The sequence below is a fragment of the Bos mutus genome, chromosome 28, assembly GCF_027580195.1.
Source record: "Bos mutus isolate GX-2022 chromosome 28, NWIPB_WYAK_1.1, whole genome shotgun sequence".
NCBI lineage: Eukaryota > Metazoa > Chordata > Mammalia > Artiodactyla > Bovidae > Bos > Bos mutus.
In genome coordinates, this window is record NC_091644.1 from 7,351,460 (window position 1) to 7,372,796 (window position 21,337).

The window sequence follows — 21,337 nt, forward strand, 5'->3', positions numbered from 1 at the left end:
ATATTTGGGGGGCGCATGGTAGCCTCTGTGCAATTCTCTTTGTCCTGACTATGGCTTTTGGAGGTCCACAGAATAAATGTAGTCTTGTTTGCATAAGCACACAGGGTCTGATCTAGTACCTTTCCCAAGACTTCTCTTCTCTAAATGATTTATTAAGTTTGTCTCTCATACCGGTAGGAGTTCAGTTTCCTGGGCATCCTGGCTGCTGGTGATTGGAATGGGCTAGAATGTCCAAGGATGTCTCACTTGGGGCCATGAGGTCTGTCTCCTCATAACTGTGTGGTCCACTCAAGCATCCTCACAGTATGGCAGGGCTTCCCAGAGCAAAAGCAGAAGCTGCTTGGTATCTCAAGGACTGAACCCAGAACTTTCATGGCCTCACTTCTGCCTCATTCTGTTGGTCAAGTAATCACTAGGGCAGCTCAGGTGCAGAGGAGAGGAAGGAGACTGTTTCTCGTTGGGCTCATACACATGTAAGTGTTAGCTTTTATTTAGATTTAAACCCATGAAGTAAGGCAGGGCCAAGATCAGGGCCATGCTGCATGCCACTGGACTTCTCTTGCTTGACTGAGCTGGGTGATTGCTAACCCTCCACTGGGTAAGTTCCACCCAGGTGAGGAGCTCACCACTAGGGCATGATCTTACTTTCATAGCAGCCCTATAAGGTAGGTGTGGGTATGCTCACCTCACAAAGAGAAAACTGAGGCTTAGAGAGGGCAATAACTTCTCTGGTTACTAGCTAGTAAGCCACAATCTAGAAATCTGTCGTTCTCTGTCATGCGGGATTCAATAACTCGCTAAGTCCAGACACCTGGGTGTCCACGATGGTCTTGATGCCCACTGGTCTGGACTCAGTTGGAAAAGGTAATACAGGGGCTCTCAGGGAGCCCCACGGATTCGGGTGGTCTGTGCTTCCAGGGCCTGTCACCTGTTTTCACATTTCATTTTAGAAGCCTCCTTGAAGGACCTCTATCTTAGATACCATTCCAAGGACTACAGGAATCTTGCCTCCGAGTGTTTAGGCAGCACTGACGTCACTACAGCTGCCAGCTGCCATTTGTCCAGCCCTCAGGGCAGCCGCAGAATATCACACCGAATGTGGGAGCAAGAAGGCTACAATGATCTGCACAAACCTACAACTCGTAGGTGGTACAAATGGGATTTGAACCCAGGTTCTCTGATTCCAAATACTGTTTTCTTTCCATGGTATGAAAGCCTCCATTCCACCCTTCCAAGCATCACTTTCTCCACCTGTACAATGGAAATGGATTGTATCTGCCCTTGTAGTGTTGCTGTGAGGCTCAAGGAAATTATGAATGTTATTTAATTTATAGTAAAAAGTATGAAATTATGAAATTATTTTAAAAAGTATTTATTGAGCATCTACTAGGAGTCAGGCACTGTTCTAGACACTGAGGACACAGGTAAAGCCAACCAAACAAAATCCTGACCGTGATGTGCTTACAGTCTAATAAGCAAAGCCAGTAAAATGAGTTTCCTGCCACCTATCGAGCACTTTACAAAAACAATGAAATATTTTCCCACCAAGGATCTAACACAAGGCTGGATCAGAGTGTTCATGCATTCAGTCAACTTATTCATTTCTTCATTCATTCTTTCACGTAAGCATCAAATATTACTGCTCAGTTATGGGTCAGGCACCATGCTAGGCGGTGGGAAAAGATAAGTGGTAAGTGGACAAGAGGAGAAGCGGGTGACGGAAGATGAGATGGTTGGATGGCATCACTGACTCGATGGACATGAGTTTGAGCAAACTCAGGGAGACACTGAAGGACAGGGAAGCCTGTCCTGCCTGTCCTTCCGACTCTTCCACAAAGAACTGGACACGACTTAGCAACTGAACAACCAAGATAGACAGAGGTCCCACTTGAATGAGGTTTACAGCCTAGAATGGAGAAGACGTGAAGCTGAGAAATTTTTACAAAATGCCAGTAGTAATGTCAACGGTGGCGACAACGATAACAACAATAATGACCTCTAGGCTGGTTTGACTAACAGTTTACAACCAATGAAGGAGGCTCAGCTAGGGTTTACTGAGTCACCTCCAGCTGAGTTGACCTTACAAGGTCTGGCTGTGAAAGAGCGTCTGACACATGGCTTGCTCTGTGACTTGCTGTGAGCACAGACTGGCTCAGACCAGCCTGATGGGATCTTAACCTTGCCCCCACATCGAGCTGAGATAAGGGCAGAGTCTTGCCAGCCAAAGCTGTGAGGTTCCGCGGGCAGACATTAAGCAGACTTCAGGCGCTGTGGTAACACACCCACTAACCTAGGCCTGATGCCAGTCCCCAGTTTCCTCACAGGGAACATGGAAACCACACAGGCACCTTTCTCAGGGGCCAGGACCCAAGCAGCCAGCTCATGACAACACTGCTTTTGTCTTTGACCTGCAAGCTGGTAAACAAAGCCTGGGGGAAAGGGGTGACTGGCTGCCTGTTGGAACATTCCCCGTGGGCTTCAAGCTCTGGGGTCAGATGGTGTCTTTCCTCCCTTGAGGTTTTCTCTTTCTTAAAGGCTGCAGGTTTCTGATCGCCTAGTATTAATGTCCGCTCCTAGAAGTGCATCTGCTTTCCCATCCATCTTGTCTCTCTTCCTCCCAATTCCAAGCTTTTTACTCTAAATTAGATCAAACTTTAAATCAATCTTCTCTCCCACTGCTGAGCCTCCCATTACTTATGCTCCTGGAAAACAACACAAACAGACCTCAGCCTGCTCTCAAAGTGAGGCTTGAATTGCCTCTGAGAGAACCTGCAGCTGCATCCGCCACCAGGCGTAGGTCTGAGCCTCTGTCACGCCGGATGCAGGCATCAGCTCCCACACACTCTGTCTTCTGCTGCTTCCACGGTTCCTCAGTCCCTTAGTTCAACACCTGGAAGTTTTCGAGGACACCAGCCCCATCTGATGGTTCTGCCTCCAGCCCGGTGCCCTCCCAACCCCTGCCTGGGCTGCTGTAGATGCCCTTCCTCTTGGAGCACCAGAAACTAAGCCTGAGCCCCGAAAGCTCTCAGCCCCTCAGTGCTGACAGAACATGGATCCAGTGTCTGAGCGTGGCACCCCCAGCCCTCCACGTGCAGCTTTCGGTGCCACGTGCAGAGTATGGGTTCCTGCCGACGCGTGAGCCTCGCACTCCTGCTTCAGAGACCCGGGGCTCCTCCCCGGGTGTGAGCTGCCAGACTCACGCCCCCTCCCCCAAGTTCATTTTAAAACATTTTCTAAGTACCTTCAGTGTGCCAGGGCCAGCTCTGCAGGGGCGGGCTGGGCTTGGCGGCTCTGCCTGGAAGGGGGCGCCCATTGTCTGACCTCTAGGCTGCTCCCCTTTCTCGTTATCTGCAGAGAGCTGTCTGGGGCTGTGTCCCTGCTGCATTCCTTTTCTGCTTTTCATTTTTCTTTTCTTGTTTAACTTAAAACATTTTAGAATATGGACTTAAATAAATATAGTCTCCCTGTGAGAAATTAAAATGCAATCACCACTCAGTACTGGTGGGGAAGGGCTCCTATACTGCTGCTCCCCCTGTGAAGTTATCCAAATCCTTGGATTCTCAAGTCCCTTATATAAAGTGTGTAGTATTTGCATATAGGGGCTTCCCAGATGGCGCCAGTGGTAAAGAATCCTCCTGCCAATATTGGAGACACAAGAGCTCATGCACATCCTCCCTATACTTCTTTAAAGCGCCTCTAGTACAATGTCAGTGCTGTGTAAATAGTTCCCGGTGTACAGCAAATTCAAGCACTGCTTTTTGGAAACTTCTGGAAAATTTTTTTCCTGACTAGTTTTACTCCCAGCTAAGTTCGTGGCTGTAGAACCCATGGATATGAAGCGCCAACTGTAATACAAATAAATCTCAAGTTTTTGATCATCACCCCATTCTCCATGTTCTCCCCAAAGCCTTACCCTGCAGTTTTGATGTGCAGTAGTCATATTCTGAAAATTCCAAAATTATTTTAGCTTTAGTGAGAGTTCTATCTCATAATAGTTTTAGAGAATCGAGTAGTTCTGCCAGGCTTATTATAAGGCAGCAATTTCTTCCTGTTCTGCTATTGCCCAAATCTTAGTCACCACTTCCAGCTCTTTTAGGTGAGTTTTTTTTTCTTATGTTTATTTCTAAATATACGCTTATATACTATGTATTCACTTAAAATTTAGGGACTGGGACGCTCCCTGGCAGCCCAGTGACTAAGATACCCGGCTTCTACTGCAGGGGTTAGGGTTTGACCCCACATGCTGCAGGGCAGCCCCCCAAAAATGAAATCAATAAATGGCTTCTGTGTAAAAAAATTTTTTTAGGCATTATCTACGGAATTCCCAGCACGGAAGTTTGAAATTTTGCTTTATTTAAGTCCCCTCCCAGCCCTACTCCCCCACAGTGTGACTTCCTGAGCCCCCACAGAACCTTTGGTTTCATCAGTCAGCACCCACTGTTCACACTCCCATTCTGGGAAATTTAACTTAATTGAATAGTTTTTCTAAGGATTCCTTTTTGCTTCGTTTCTAGAACTCCTTCTCAGATGCTGAGTCGTCTTTCCTCTTTTCCTCTCTGTTCTTCTTTCTGAGAGATTATGTCAAGTTTTCCATCCAAGCTTTCATTTGAGTTTTTGTTTCTGGTATTTCATTTGTCAATTCTGGGAGCTGGTTTGTGCTCTGGCTGTCCATTTTATAGTCTCTCTCTGAGGATGGCAAAGATAGTTTTATATACAAGCTTTCTCCCCCTGCATAGTTTTTATTGCATCCAAGTTGCTTTTTTAATTTTGTTCCTTTCTTGTGTTTCTGTCCAGCCTTCATATGTGATCCTTCCCTTAAGCGCCTAGTGACCCAAAGCTCTTCATGCCTACTAGTTATAGCTCTCTAAGCAACTGACTGGAAGTTATATGAGGGGAAGGCAGGGGATGTTTACATGGCAGGCTGAAAGGGAGAAAGAGAGAGAGAGGGAGAGAGAGAGGAGAGAGACCTGCCTGGGCTGTGTCATGGGGGACCCCTGCTGTCAATACGTTTTGTTTTTCTTCTCGGCCTATCAGATTTTCCAGTGAAATTCTTCATTTCCTTCCTGAGGGCTGTTCCTGACTGCTGGGATCTGGGAGCCAAGTGCGGGATGAGGACTGGAAGACCTAAGCGACTGGTCTGCATGTCCACCTCCATCTAAGGCTCCTGCTGCAGACTGGGGCCTCCCCCACCTCAACGATAAGGCCGGCGTCCTCAGTGTCCTTCCCAGTTATACCCCAGTGAAGAGGGCAGTCACGCTTTGCGCCAGATGGTTCGGGAGATCTGGGACCTAACTGCTTTCTAAAGTGACTTTCAATCAGTCCTGTATGGAGCTCTTCTTTTGCCCTCATTTTCAGAGATAATTGGTCCTGCCAGTGTTCTGAGGGGCCCACCCCCTCACCCCCCAACAACCAGATGCGGTGTTGTGCTGTCTGTAGTGCTGGCTTGGAACTGAGCGCACTAGGGTCTGCCGAGTCAGCCCTGTTGTCTGGCATCCTCCAGCGGCCGGCTCGCCCGTCTCCATCCAGGTGCGTCCACACCTTCCGGAGCCTTTAGCGCTCCATACTGGAGTTCTGGGGTTTTAAAGTCTGTCATCCTTCACTAGAAGCTTGAACTCAAGCTTTGATTTTCTATTAACGTAAGTGTTACAAAGTGTGTGTGTGTTTTATTTCCGTGTGTGCAGATTTCTCTCTCTTGCATACGTGCCCTCACTCACTACCACTTTGTTCTTAATTTCTAAGTCTTTTTTTTTTCTTTTGCACCATTTCAAGTCTTCATAATTTCATTTTTCTTAAAAAATGGAGAACAATGAGAATTCTTTTCGTTGTTTATGTATCCTTCAAAGCTATGTCATTAAGAGCATAAAAGTTCACAGCTGATCTATTTTCTAAGTAGGTTTTTATTTATGTTATAATGAAATATTTCTCCTTGTTCCTTTTTTTTCCCTGTCACCTTGACTTCTACTTGATTTTGGTGTTCCTAAATCTGCTTTCTTTTTGCTGGCATAGCTTTTTATTTATGTTATAATGAAATATTTCTCCTTGTTCCTTCTTTTCCCCATCACCTTGAATTCTACTTGATTTCAATGTTGCTAAATCTCCTCCCTTTTTGCTGGCATACCTTTTCCCCTCATGGTTTTGTTTTGCAACCTTTACGTTTATTATGTTATTACTTTCTCTCTTTTTTAAGCCAGACATCTACTTTCTGTCTCTTAAGAGACAGATGAATCTGACCTATTCATGTTTATTATGACAACTGAAATATTTGTTCCTATTCCTTGGTATCTTATTTATTTACTTTTTGTTTTCTATTTACCTTTTTCTCTTGTTTCCTGGCCCCCTCCATTCTCTGCACATTTGTTGAACTGATTGCATTTAACATTGCTACATTTTTTCCGTCTTATGTTTTGTAAGTTATACTTTCCATTTCTATTCTATTCCATCTCTGTTGGAAGCCAAGAAACCCACAGGGAAGAAGGGGGATAACTAAATTTAAGTGAATCTTCAAGCAGTGGAAACGGACTGGGCTGATCAATAAAGAATGCGGCAGGAGTTTTCATGGTGCAAGAAACACTTCACAGAAGCTTAAGCCATTTAGCAGGAAAAGAACTGGAATCTTCTATTAGTAAAACTGTAGGATCTGTCTGCTGGAAACTATTACGGAAAAGCGTTTGGGAAAGCTGGAGGGACAGGGCCACACTTTCAGGCTCAGTTTTAAAGCACCTTAGCCTAGCTTTCCCATCTGAGTTCCCATCTGAGCCAGTTCTTTGCCCATCTTGAATTTTCCCCATCTTTGCGCTCTATGTTCTCTGCTGATCTTCCTGCCATTGAGAAGGGCAGAGTGGAAGGGATAGGGCTCTGGAGAGAGAACAAGAGGGTGGGCTGGGAGTGATCCTTATCATGCACATGTGCAGCATCAAGGGTAGCTGGACATCCCCCCTCTCCACGATTATATCTGCTGGACACACAACAGGCCATCTGTTAGGAGGGAGCTCACTCCTGGGCACTTCTGTCACTGTGAACAGGGAGCAGGGCCCATTTTCCAGGAACCAGATATTGAAAATTAGTCCATTACATGTAGTTCATGCAATTAAAAGGAAATCTGTGGGCTGTTTTGCCAGAAGGCATGCAGGTTTGAGATCATACTATAAAGCTAAATGAGTCGAATTTGACCAAGAGTCTCCTTGAGATTGGGAACCTGAGCAATGGGGCTGCTAGAAAAGTCAGGCTTTGTTGGGGAGGGGAGATTCCGGAAAAGAATAATCCCCCATGAGGGACTGGCAGGGTCACTGAGACCCCGGAGAGTCCAAAAGAGGAGCCGTGGGCACGACCCTGGCATCGGCTGGGAGATGCTGGCACCCTTCGGGGACCCAATGGCTCCTGGTGACAGCTGCCCTGGTTTAGCTTGGGTGGCACCCCAGGGCTGCTTCTGTGTCCAGAAGGTGGTGCCTGGGATGTCAGTGCTTCCGTTCTGTTAACTGTTTCCACCAGAAGCCACTGACTTCTGGAAAAGGTGACAGGTGAGGGAGAAGACTGTCCAGGTTGGGTCTGGGGGTAGAGGTTCATTGTGGAGGTGCGGTGATGGGCAGGGCCACCTCAGGCTCGTGGTGAGCAATGTGTGGGAAAGCCTGGGGCGGGGGTCCACAGTAGTCTGGGTGACCTCCATGTGTCACTGTAGTCCAGAGTTCACCCAGAATCATGGTGCATTTCTCCCAGGAGATGGTGCTGTGGGCTGAGCCAGGAGGGCTCTGACATGCTAGGGGCCCTGGCCACTTGTGGCCACCATCATCAGAAGCACATGTCTCTAACAGGACAGCCAGGAGAGTCGAGATGCTACTAAAGGAGGCTGGTCTTCACCACACAAGCAGAGACGAGAAGGAAAACGGTGGGCAAGCCAGAGGTGTGGTTCCCGATTTGGGGAGCAGGCCGAGTGGCAGAGCTGGGGCGGCAGGGCTGAGGGTATATTGGGTACCCTGACTTAAGTAGCCCATGTGCTAAGATCTGTGTTCAGTTCTCGGTGTATGTCTGTGAGGTAGGTAATAATGTCTCTATTTTAGTAATGATAAAACTGAAACAAAACAAATAAATAAGTGACTTGTTTCAAGTTATTCAGTTAGCATGCTTGACCTAACTCAGATCAAATTCAAAGTTCCTATTTGATCCATTCCACCTCTCTTTCCTCCCTTATAAAGCCTGGGAGGCTGGACAAGATCAGAGCTCCATAAACTTTAGCTTAGATCCACCTTCGTGAATTTTGTCATCCCTACCTCTCATCTCTACTGTTAATGATTTAAAAGTTTTCCTTAAATAAGTCTCGCTTATTTGTGTGTGTGCATATATACGCACATAACATATAATTTACCATTTTAACAATTTTTAAGCATATAGTTTAGTAGCATTAAGTACACTCACATTGCTGCATAAGGCTTTTTGTTTTTAACTTAGATATAGTTCAGAAAGGAAAACATGCAAGGACTCTCACGAACGGAAATCAGTATAACTTTCCATAAACAGAAGTTAACCACTAGAATAAATACAGTGAAGGCAGAAAGTGATTAACTTGCAGCTGGTGACTATTGTCACTGAGATCTCTGTGATGAGGGCTGTTCCTTCCCACCTCAGAGCTCCATTTTTAAAAATTTTTATTTATTTTTTTTAATTGAAGGGTAATTGCTTTACAGAATTTTGTTGTTTTCTGTCAAACCTCAACATGAATTAGCCATAGGTATACATATATCCCCTCCCTTTTGAACCTCCCTCCCATCCCCCCCCATCCCACCCCTCCAGGTTGATTCAGAGCCCCGTTTGAGTTTCCTGAGCCACATAGCAAATTCCCATTGGCTATCTATTTTCCATATGATAATGTAAGTTTCCATGTTACTCTCTCCATACATCTCACCCTCTCCTCCCCTCTCTCCATGTCCATAAGTCTATTCTCAGAGCTCCATGTTTTTAAGGGAGGATCCCAAGTATTGGGAAAGTGTTAAAGATATGACAATTCCTTCTTCATACTCAGAAAATGTGGAAGAGCAGTGACTTTTCCAAGAAAAAAGGGTCATTTTCTCACTGTGGCGTCAACGCGATCCTGCACTATGCCCAGGCACCTCCTTCCATCTTGCCCATCACAGAGCCCCTTCCCCGCCTCCCCAAATTCTGTGATCCCTGACCCCAGAAAAGGTGATCTCGCTTTACTTTCCAATTTGGACCAATGACTAGGTGCAGCCTTTCTTTGAGAGAAGTCCTTCAAGTTCTTCCCCATTTTCTTCAAGAGAAACAAGGGTAGCTCCCAGACTTTAATTCTCTGTGTGAATCCCATAACAAGGGTTAACTTGCCTGAGCTCCACAAGCCCAGCCACCTTGGTCAGCAACATGCAGAGCACTTGGTTAGGATGTCTGCATGGGGCAGCATGGGACACACCATGATGGATGAGGCCAGAGGCTGCTCTGAGTGAACTCAGTGCAGCTGGGTGGAAGGCAGACGTGGTAAGCACCAAAGGTGGAGCTCAAAGCACCGGTGAGAACAGAAGCCGTCCAGAGGAGCAGAGGCCTCTGACACAGGGGCTTCAGAATGAGCCAGACTCCAGTGTGACGTCAGATGTGCCTGGGCGCCTGTTTCCCTGTACCGTGGAAGAAGTGGAGTCTGTGTGTCCTCCACGGAAGCACTGAGAGGTTGAAAAGGACATGAAGAAGAAAATTTTTTTTTTTCCTGGCCGTGCCACAGGACATGTGGGATCTTAGTTCCCAGACCAGGGATTGAACTTTTGGCCCCTGCTTTGGAAGCACCAACTCATAACTACTGGACTACCCTTTGGGTGGTTGCTTTTTTTTTTTTTTTTAAGCCATGCAGGGATGCTCTCTATCAACATTAGAAGGAAACACTTCAAAGCCTGAAGCTCTAGACGTGTTGCAGTAAAACCAGGTGTGATGCCAGGAATGTGAGAGCTGAGGATAAATCTCACTTTGGAAACCCCAGTGAAATGTCATCTGAGTGGAGTCACAGGCTTGGTGCCTGAAGGGTGAGGTGCTGATGGGAGGGTCTCTCTTTGCCTTCTCCCCTCTCCTGGAGACAGTTAACCATGCCCCCTGGAGCCCCACCATGATGCCCATGGGACACAGGATGGGTGCTTCTCACCTGGGGCTTGGTCTCATCTTTGTCCTTGTAGTAGAAGAGCTGATCCCCACGCAGCACGAACCAGCGCTGCTGCCAGCCCTTCATGATGCTTCTCTGCTTCTTCAGCCAGCCCGCCTTCAGCACGGGGCCCAGCCTGCGGGGGCAGGGCGGCCGCCCGGGGCTCCGGCTCTGCTCCCCCATCACCAGGCTTTTGGAACGGGCTGGAAGTCAAGCACACACACAATGAACATGAAGGATGGCAGGCCTTGGTCAGTCCTTGCCCCACTCTGGCATCCCAACCTCCCAGTAACCACTGTTACGGGAGCTTCAGCCAGCAGGGTGTGACCATGCTTGGCCCGCCTCCTCCTCAGGTTGCAAGGGGCAAGGGCTGGGGTGCCTTAACACTGTAGCCAAAGGTCATGCACCTTGGGGAGCACACAGCCTGCTTCCTGGTTAGTTTCTGCTGTGTCTGTGGGACCCCAGATTCTCCATTTCCCCAGGCTTGCTCATCCATCCATCCATCCATCCATCTACCCATCTTTCCATGTGCTCAATGACTCACTCGTCAATTCAGCAACTAATATTCATACAGTATCTATATGTGCCAGTCGCTGTCACAGGTATTAAGAAACAAGCACCGAAATACGAAGCATAACCATCTGGGTCCCACTGGAGCTCACCTTCCAGCAGGGTTCCTGTCACTCAGGCTCCAAGGGAGCTGGCCCCAGCAGACTCCCTCCCTGGATTCCACATGGTGCCCCTCCTCTGGAGGCATCACCATTGCCCAGAAGCCCCCACCCGCACTGGCAAACTCCCTCGCTGCTTCCCTGAGACCATCTTGGTGGCTGGGCCTGGCCAGCAGGACCTCTGCTGCACTTGCCTGTTGTGACTGGTTGATGGCTCCCTGGCGGGACAAAGGGGCTGCCCTCCTCCCTCAGAGCCTTGGAGGGCCTGTGAGCTCTTCTGCCCTGCACATGCCACTGGGCAGCACTCTGCCAGAGTTGGTACTGCCTTTCATGGTGACTGATTTCTTGCCCCTCCCCTACCTCCCTGACTCTTGTCTCAGGCAGAGCTCCTCTTCTCTCTCTCTCTGGCGAGTATCAAGGATATTGCTGCAGGGGTCACTAGGAAGGCCAACTTGGACTTTGGAGGAACAACTCTGAGTCCAAATGTAATCACACTTGTAATCACATTTGTAATCTTTAGACCATAGATCCTGACTTGGGATTGGAATGCATGGTCCCCCCAACCCACGACTACTGCACTGCACCTGTGATTGTGTGTGTGTGTCTGTCTGTCTAAGCTTCTCTCATTACTCTAGTGACTGCAGCTCCCTAAGCCTAGCTGACCTCTGTCCATCCCACTGACCCAGGCCTTTCTTGCGTCCCTCGCCCACTCAGCCCCTGGCTTCGGCCGCATGCCACTGCTGTGCTGTGCTCAATTGTGTCTGACTCTTTGTGACCCCACGGACTGTAGCCTGCCAGGCTCCTCTGTACATGGAAGTTTCCAGGCAAGAAAACTGGAATGGGTTGCCATTTCTTCTTCCAGGGGATTGTCCTGATACAGGGTTCAAACCTGTGTCTCCTGTAACTCCTGCATTGGCAGGCAAATTCTTTACCTATTGAGCCACATAGGAATGGTGATCTTCAATATCCAACTCCACAGAACGTCCCTTCTGATCTCTTCTAGACAGTCATTCCCTCGCCTACCAGGATATGAGATCTGTGGCTGGTAATAATCTGTGTGGTTGCCTCTCTGTCCCTCTAGATTGAAGGGGAAGGGAGGGAAGGACATGATGTCTCATCGAGTTCTGCATGTGGCTCTCATCACCATGCCAGGCAGGTAATGGATGTCAGACATGGCTGTCAAACATCATGGGCTACTTTGGCTTACTCTCTTTTTTAAAAAGTGAAGTACAGTTGATTTACAGATTCAACTCTACTCGGCAGGAGCAGGGCTCTCGTGGAGCAGAGGAGAGGCCAGCGCTCTCCCCGCAGCTCACCAGGGAGGCGCTTGCTACAGATGCTACTTAGGCTGCCAAGCCAGCCTGGGTTGTCCTCCAGCCACTCAATCACACAGATACTACTTATAAGGCCCACAGAGCCGCTTGAAAGGAAAACAATTGCTGTTATGATTTATTAATAACCACTGTGCTGGTCTTCAGCACTTCCTTGAATCAAGCCATTCAATTCTGCAAACATTTAAGCTGAGATTTCAAGTCAAACAGCTCTGACATTCTAAGGTTGCAGAAGCACGGGGAACTTGTGGCCCAGGAGCAGGTTCATGACCTGAGGAGGAGGAGGAGGGTGCTTTCTGCCCGCCTCAGGGCCTGGCTCTTCAGCTCACGAGCACAATCATTCCTTCACTGGCTCGTTCATCCATGCCTTCCACGTCTGCAGGACTCTTTCAGGTATGGGGCAGAACCCAGGCTGCTTGCATTCCCCCGGAGTCCCGAGGCTGGCAGGGGAAATCAGCCACAAGGAACAACCACATGGAGATGAAAGAGCCACAGGCCGTGTGGACAGGCACAGGCTGCAGACACTTAACTGAAGGGGCACCTTTCTGCTGCAGACATCAGCAGAGCCGCCTGCAGAAGGGGCACCCAGGCTAAGCCTTGAAGGATGAGCAGTACTGGGCCCCACCTCAGAAGAAGGGGGCTCTGATTTGGAAGGAACGGGTGTGGCATTCGCTACCTCTTGGCTCAGATCAGCATGCATGCTGGGCTGACGCTGCCACCTATTCTCACTGACGAGCATCTCTTGAGAAGGCCGACCACAGTTCCAGCCTCTCCTCCTTCACCCCTCAGTCCCTGCTAATCCTCTGCATTTGGACAGTCTGTCCTCTCCTGAAACTGCTCTGATCAAATCCAACAGTCTGGTTCTGACTCTCAGCCTCCAAGATCCTCTGGTGCTCAGTCCCCACTGATCACCCTCTTCCTGAAGCTCTTCCTCTCGCTCTGCAGAGCCAACTGCCTGGCACACCCGTGCCTCTCGCCACCTGCCCACCCTGCTCTGACTTCAGTTCCTTCTCTTCTCCCTGAAGGTCCTGCTATCGCCCAGGCTGCCTCAGATGCCCCCATTCTGTTCAGTTCCTTCTCTTCTCCCGGAAGGTCCTGCCACCGCCCAGGCTGCCTCAGATGCCCCCATTCTGTCATGAGTCCAGGTCTTCTTCTGCCCGGGTCCTTCTCTGGGATTCCAGGACCGCCTGTTAAACCATCCGGGGGACATCTCACAGGGATGGTTCACGATCGCCGTGTAGTCCGTCCAGCCGTGCGCCTGCTGTGCAGCTCCGCACCTGCTGTCCCCGGGCCTGCAGGGCTTCCTCCCAGCCCCTTTGTCCTTCACTCAAATGCCATTTTCTCAGTGAGGACTTCCTGGCCACTCTTAAGATGTATCCCCAACCCTTCCATCTCCCCTCTCCTTCTTTAATATTTACTTAAATTCTAGTATAGCAGTAGAAGAGGGCAAATCACAGAACAATACACAAAGTATAAAACTATGTGAAAACGGAAGAAAAACACAACCCTTTAAACAGAAGACACCACAAGGTATACTCAGTGGGTACATGCATTTATATAGAAGGAACACGTCACACCTGTAACAGCGACTACGGTCGTGGAGGAGAGGATGGAACTGTAGTACTGTAGTTTTATGCAGGAAAGAATGTGTGCATGGCTTCCATAAAAAAAAAAAAACTTTAAAAGAGAGAGCTCTTGAGAGGGAGCTGAATCCTCAGGAGATCTAAGATAGCAATTAAAATGTCATGAGTTGGATAAATGTTTATGCATATTTGTCTGCAGCAAGCGCCTCACTAAGCTGTGGGCCACAACACAAACAGTCTCCCAGCCTCTGCTACTCGGAATTTCCGGGCTGAACAGATGATCCTTCGTGGAAGCGTGATTCTGGCTCCTCTGCGGACCTTCCATGGGATCAGGTCAGAGGGACCCTCGGTAGATGAGCCCCTCCGGTGGGCCTGCTACTCCAGCCTTTGTGCTCCCTCCCATTTCACATGAGAGAGAGGCTTGGAGAGCGTGTGAGTCACTCACTCCCCCAGTGTTGCCACAAGAGTACCTGGCAACTGGGGCATCTTGGAAATGGCTGAGAACACACGGAAGACGCCTGACCCAGCGGATAACGCCAGAGCTCCGCTCAAGTTCCCTTGACTCCTTCTTCCTGCTTTTATGCCCCCTTATTTCCAACAGCTTTCCCCGGGTGATTTTTCAGGGCTGCTGGCCTGTTTTGGAGACGGTCCTTGGGTTATTGGGGCCATTCTGAGCAGGCACTGAGAGAACCGGAAGTGCCCAGAAATTTACACCCCCTCACTCCCTAGCCCTTGGCCAAAGACTCCTGGGTGTGGGAGCTTGAAAGCCCCTGCAGTCTTGTTCTAGTTTGAAACCTCTAGGAGGCATAAGAGGCACAATTCAAAGTTCCCCAGGGGCTCAGGCTGATACCTGCTTAACTGGGCTTTGCAGCCCACCCTCCCCTTCCTGGCGCTGGTCCCCATCCCCTCAGTGGTGGCCCTTGGGAACACCTCTTCAAGAAATTACTGCAGACGATCCTCAGCCCAGGGCCTCTTGATGAGATCCACACCGGCGCACCTCACTCTTTTTAGGGCCTTCTGCCTAGGTTGTGGCAGCACTGGCCTTAGCAGCTGCCAGGGCATTAGTGCCCCGTTTTTCCATCTGCAGCTCTGCCAGTGCAGTCCCGAGAGCATGGAGGAGTGGCTGAACTTGAACTAAAACACAATTGATTTATAAAAGTCAATGGGATTTTAAAGCCAGGCTGTGGAAACAGCAAGATGGCTCTCAGAGCTGAATTGATTTAAAGGGTAAGTATCGAGGCCGAAAGATTGATGGAGCAGAGGGAGGAGAGGTAATGGAAGGGGCGCTCCGGAGGGGGGCAGCCGAGACGGTTTCATAAAGTTAATGCAATTTGCCACCAAGGGCAAGGGGGCCTCGTGAGGTTCCCAGCTGTCTGAGAGCCTCCAATGATTTATTACAGGATGGTTCCTGAGTGCTCTCTACCTTAAATTTTTTTTTTAAACCTGTTATTTAGCTTCTTTCTGGGCTCCACTTGGTCATCTGTTCTTTGCTAAGCTCTCCGCCTGAGGGGTCTAGAGACCCAGCAAGGCCCCCTTAATGGGTCTCACTTTGGGGCCTGGAAGGTGAAGAACAAGGAGGAAAAACCCCCAAAGTAAGAAGTGTTAATTCTAATATAACTGTGAGGAGGTTCTAGAAAGTTTGGATTATTTTTCCCGTAATGATGACTTTAATGCTTTAAAAACATCAATATAAAAGATCACATTGTTAACAGTTATTTTCATTGGCCTTTCCTGGCTCTGGCTCTTGATTCAGCTGGTGCTGGTCTTCAGCGAGGGGGAGCAGGAGGCAGGCGGCCCCCAAAATGCACGGCCCTCACTCCCATACAGTGTGCGCCCACAGGTTCAGCTGGGCTTAGTCTTCATTTCTCCATCCATGGAGCTTACGGGGCCTCCTGGGTGTCCACCTTGGGCGAGCCACTGGGGTGTGGACATAAAAGGCACATAACTGCCCTGGCAGAAGTAAAGGGGGAACAGAGACCCCCAGATACCAGCGTCTTTCGTCTCAGCAAGTATAACGGGAAATGAGAGGGTTAAGGCAGAGGCATCGAAGTCAGGCTGGGAGGCCAGAGGTGGGACTGAAGCTGGATGAAAGAACAGAGTGAGCTGTTAGAGGGGATCGCCACCCCAAAATATGCTACTCTGGCATAGTGATTGTTTTGAGCTGAAGGCAACTGAGAAAGTGCACAGGGGGAGCCCCTTCCCCTCTCCCTTTCTGCCTAGAAGCAGCGCATACATTTCCTTACTGAATAAACGTGCCTCGCCACTCCCAAACCAGGAAGAGGAGAATGAGATTCTTATCACGGAGAGGTGACTTCAGTCTGCATAATGAACCTCACTGCTGCTCGTGCTGCTGCTGCTGCTAAGTGACTTCAGTCGTGTCCGACTCTGTGCGACCCCATAGACGGAAGCCCACCAGGCTCCCCTGTCCCTGGGATTCTCCAGGCAAGAACACTGGAGTGGGTTGCCATTTCCTTCTCCAGTGCATGAAAGTGAAAAGTGAAAGGGAAGTCGCTCAGTCGTATCCGACTCTTAGCAACTCCATGGACTGTAGCCCACCAGGCTCCTCCGTCCATGGGATTTTCCAGGCAAGAGTACTGGAGTGGGCTGCCATTGCACCACCCTAACCTGCCGTACTTTTCCCAGTCACCTTCACACAGTGTTGCCCCTGGGCTTAGCTGCCCCTTTTCTATGAAGCAGCCCCTCACACACTTCAAACAGTCAATAAAATTTATATGCTCTTTCTCCTGTTAATCTTTTATCATTTTAATTAGCAGTCCTCAGGTACATAGCTTAAGAGGTTAGAGGGAAAGTTTTTTCTCCCTTACACTATGGAAGGCTGTGGAATAAAAGGATGTGCTCAGCAGAGGGAGCAGGAAGACATGCAGGATGAGAGGGCATGGGGTTGTACCCAGGAAGTCTGGCTCCCAAGCTTTTGACTCTCACGGACCCATGTTCCTGCCTTAGAACAGACCAAGCCCTAACCTCCTCCCCCAACACTAATGAAATATCCTTTCATCAGTCCTTGAGAAAGACAAGCTTATGGATCTCCTCTAACCTCCATCCACAGACTGGATCTCCAACCATCACCCCATGGCAGGGTCCCTCTTCCTGCATCTCCTTTAAAGAGGCTGTTTAGCTGTCACAGCATGGGTAAGAAGTCGGGAAGATGAGAAGACCTCTGTGAGTCGGCGAGCATCCAGGTCTCCAGCTTCACTTCCCACTCATAGCACACACTCTGCTCTTTCCAGATCAATGACTGGTCCCCACAAGGGCCATTTTGTGTCAGATCTCTGTACCTCTGTTGCTTGCCAGCCTGATGAGCCCTGACACTCCTGAAGAGTCAGTGCAGCTCTTTCCTACTGTGTAAGGACTCATCTAGTAGGTTCCCAAAGCAGGGTCTTGCCTGCCATCCATTATGACGCCCCCATAGAGGGAACACACCTATGGCCAGACAAGTGCCTCTCTATGCTGTTTTGATTTGTAAGCTTCTAATGGCCAGAGAGGGTGCCCTCCTCATGCTTGATCCCTGAGAATGTAGCACAGAATGTCTCACTAAATGCTTGCTGAAAGCATGAATGGACATGAAACAGGAGTCTCCAAGTTCAAAGAAGATGGGCAAGATCAAATCCAAGAGACTTGCCTCTAGAGACGATCTTGGCCTGGAGGAAACCTGCCAGCGGGCTTTCTACTGCCCGTGGCCTGTTCCCACATGATGAGAGGTTATTCCTGTTATCAGAGAAGCAGCAAGTAGAAGCAGGAAGCAGAATGTCATTTTCCTACTTTTCCTAGTTCGGCAGAGGGATGGGAGAGGCTAACTGAGGTCGTAGAAGGGGCACAGCATTTGGAGGCTCTTTAGCCACTCGGAGTCCGATTTCTGGATAAAATGAGAACAAAATACAAATCTTATCCACTTCCTAAACTGTGGTGAGGAAGAAGTAAATGACGCTTTGAAAGTGCTGCAAACAGAGATGCACTGAGTGGATGAATGGGGGTTAGGACTGTCTCTCGTTGCTGCAGGCTGAGGCCTTGGGAGGCCTGTCTCCCCTCTATCAGACCTTGTCCGGGAGCAGCTGCCCTGGGTTTGCTGCCTCGGCTCCTGTTCAGATTAGCAAGCCATTCACCAGGAGCTGGGGATCGGTGGAGTTGATGTAATTCAGTATTGATTATAAATTCCATTGCTGCCTGCCTATGGGCCATTAGCTTAGATCAATACGTTCTCCACCCTTGGTTAAATAATCATTGAGGCTGTTGATGATTTCAGCAGTCAGGGCAGGTCCCTGGCTGTGTTGGTTGAAGGGAGCCCAAGACAGCCCTCCCAGCCTAGGTCTAATCCTGCTCAGGCCTGTCTTGCAAATAAGTCATTTATTTCCACCTGCAAACATGAAGTTCATGGCCAGGTCTTCAGTTCTGTGGGGACAAGTCCTGCCTGGAGCTCCTGGAGCCCAGCATCTAGTGGTGCCTTAGACCCTACGTGTCTAAGAGTGCTGGTTATATGCTCTGGGAATCTTCCATGGGGAGAACTCAGTTTTCCCATCAGCTGCTATCTGTGAGCAGAGGCAGGAGGAAAGAGAAGGAAATCCTGCCACAAGGGAATGCAGATATCTCTTGAGATCCTATGTTCATTTCTTTTAGATACAAACCCAGAAATGGAATTGCTGGGTCATATGGTAGCTCTATTTTTAATTTTCTGAGGAGCCACCATACTGTTTTCCATAGTGACTGCACCAATTTACTTTCAGGATACCGGAGCTCCCTTTTCTTCACATTCTTGCCAATGTTGTTACCCTTGTCTTTGGATAACAGCCATTCTAGCAGTTATGAGGTGACATCTCAACACGGTTTTTGACTGCATATCCCTGATGGTTAGTGCTGTGAGCATCTTTTCATGTACTTCTTGCCCATTGGATATATTCTTTGCAAAAATGTCTATTCAGTTCTTCTTCCCATGTTTCAGTCTGTTGGGTTTTTTTTTTTTTTTTGCTATTGAGTTGTAGAAGTTCTTTGTATATTTTGAATATTAGCCCCTTATTGGATCTATAATTTGCAGATATTTTCTCCTATTCTGTAGGTTTCTGTTTCATTTTATGGGTTTTTGCCTTTTCTATGCAGAAGCTTTTTAGTTTGATGCAGCCCCATTTCTTTATTTTTGCTTTTTGTCCCTTTGCTTTTTGTTCTAACCCGAAAAATGATCGTCACCACTGATGTCAAAGAGATTACCCCATATGTTTTCTTCTAGGAGTTTTATGGTTTCAAATTTTAATGTTTAAGTCTGTTGAGTTGGTTTCTGTGTATGGTGAGAGGTAAGGGTCCAGTTTCATTCTTTTGCTTGTTACTGTCCAGTTTGCTCAACACCATTGATTGAAGAGACTGTCCTTCCCGTATAGTGCCCATTGTATATTGCTGGCTCCTTTGTTGTAAATTAATTGACCACACATGCATGGATTTGTTTCTGGGTTCTCTATTTTGCTCCATTGATTTACGGTCTGTTTTTGTGCCAAATACTTTCCTGATATTTTTTCCATTTTAAATACTACCTACTGACTTCTAACTATGGAAGATGAGGATCTCGTTTATTTCACTCCTCCACTCCATCACACGTAAGCACCCACTCCATCCTCCCAGTATAGTTACTGTGTATTTTTAGTTTGATCAATACGAAGAATTTGCATTATTAGTACTATGTAATTGCTAGTCCCAGTTGAGCTATGCAGTATACTAGAATATTTCATGAATCACTTTTTGCTTTCCCTGGAGTTCATAATTGCCTTGCCTTTTAATTTGCTTAGTATTCTGCTACATATCAATAATTCAACCTTAAATATTCTAACAGTTGTTTGAATCTACTTTCCACGTATTCATAGGTAGTGGGAATCTTCTTAAAAATCACACCACCTTTCATCACTCAAAGAATTCATAGCTCTCCTGGGGGCATGCAGGGCACCTGCAGTGGTGTTTGCATAGTGTGAATCCCTGTGTTGGGTTAGGGGGAGGGCATATGCCTCGGCACTGGATAGACGGGAACTCCCACACTTGTTGGCACGGTACCCACAATTCTCCTCCCACATCTGTTAAAATGGGAATAATGGTGCATCATCATAGCATAAAGTGTGATAAAAACGCCTGGAGCACGGAAGGCACACGAGAAATGCAGGTTTGTTTTCTTCAGGGAAAATCAAGAAAAATAAGGCCAGTGAAAGCACTTCATCTCACTCATACAGCTTTTTCTCTCCATCCCCAAAGTACTGACCAGGCTCTGCACATTCATCAAGGCTTCTAAGACACTGACACTCCTTCGAAGGAAGATGGCTCAAGCTGCTGGAGCTGTGCTCGTCAGACTAATGATTTCCTTTAAAAGAAGGAGCCTCAGTAGCAACATCAATTTTATTTTGAAATACTTTAAATAAAGGCAGAAACTCTAAAAGGAAATATTGATAGATTGATGACATAATAATTAAAAACATGCATACATCGGGGAAAAAAGACCCTGATATAAAAATTACTGGCAAGCAACAAATTGGGAAAACATTTGCAACATATAAATCAATCAAAGGAGGGCTGATTTTCCTGAGGACCTGCGCCAGTCCAAAGACAGTGCTTCAGCCCCCTAGGCTAACGCTCTCTCTGCTGTTAATTCACTCACTCACTCACCTACTCATGCATTCATTTATTCGCCATATGTGTATCGAGTACCCACCAGATGCCTGGCATTGGTGTATAACGATGTCTAAACACAGAAATGGGCCCTGCTCTCCTGGAGTGCAAAGTCTAGCGGGGTGACAGTTATTCACCAAATAGTCACACTGAGGAGTGTACAACTACAACTCAAGGTAAGTGCTACAAAGGAAAGGAGAGCCCAGAGCAGAGGACCCGGTTTAGACTGGGGTTGCAGGAGCACTTGGCTGGCGACACTTGAGCTGAGAACTGGAGGGAGAACGGGAGCTAAGAAGTGTGTGTGTGTGTGTGTGTGAGAGAGAGAGAGAGAGACAGACAGACAGACAGACTGACAGAGAGAAGGGGGCATTCCAGCTGGGGAAACAGGGAGTGCTCCGGCCCTGTGGTAGGAGGCCCATGGAACACGCTGAGGAATGGGAAGAAGGCCAGTGTGGTTGGAGCTTGGAGAGTGAGAGGAGGCTGGAGGTTAGGTCAGTGGCTAGACTGTAAGAGAGGTCTTCCTGTAAGCTGGGGCTGGAGGAGGAGGCTGGTGGTGGGGACACTGTGGATTTAAATTTGGAAAGGTGGCTCTGGCTTTGGAGTGGAGAATGGATGGGCGTGGGTGGGGTGAGGCCAAGTACTGCTGCCACAGGTTAGAAATGATGATGGCTGGGAGAGGACAATAACAGGAGGCTGAGTGAGCCAGGCAGAGCCAAGAGCTCTCTGGGAGGCAAATGACACAGCTGCCTCCCATACCTTATCCTTGTGAAACACGGCAAGACCAAATCAGTAAATCTTTATTTGGGGCAGTGCTAACGGGCCCAGAAGAGGCCTCAATAAAAACAGGGGACACACAAATCTTTGAAGAAGCAGGCCCTGTGTCAGTGGGATTTCAGGAAAGAGAGCAATCCCAGGGAGCTGGGGCAGCATCAGGGTCAAGGATTCAGCGGCTTTGTTCTGACTACCTCCTGGGGGGCT

The 21,337-nt window shown here is 48.3% G+C and overlaps 1 protein-coding gene across 4 annotated transcripts in view; it reads right to left on the bottom strand.

Moving 5' to 3' along the window:
- The window catches only part of ARHGAP22 (Rho GTPase activating protein 22), a 169,236-nt gene that overhangs the window by 117,778 nt on the left and 30,121 nt on the right, over positions 1–21,337 (bottom strand). For all 4 annotated transcript variants that reach the window (XM_070364477.1, XM_070364478.1, XM_070364476.1 and 1 more), the window contains one exon: positions 10,130–10,329. In XM_070364477.1, the coding sequence (XP_070220578.1) occupies positions 10,130–10,329 (200 nt within the window). The remainder of the gene's footprint in view (positions 1–10,129; positions 10,330–21,337) is intronic.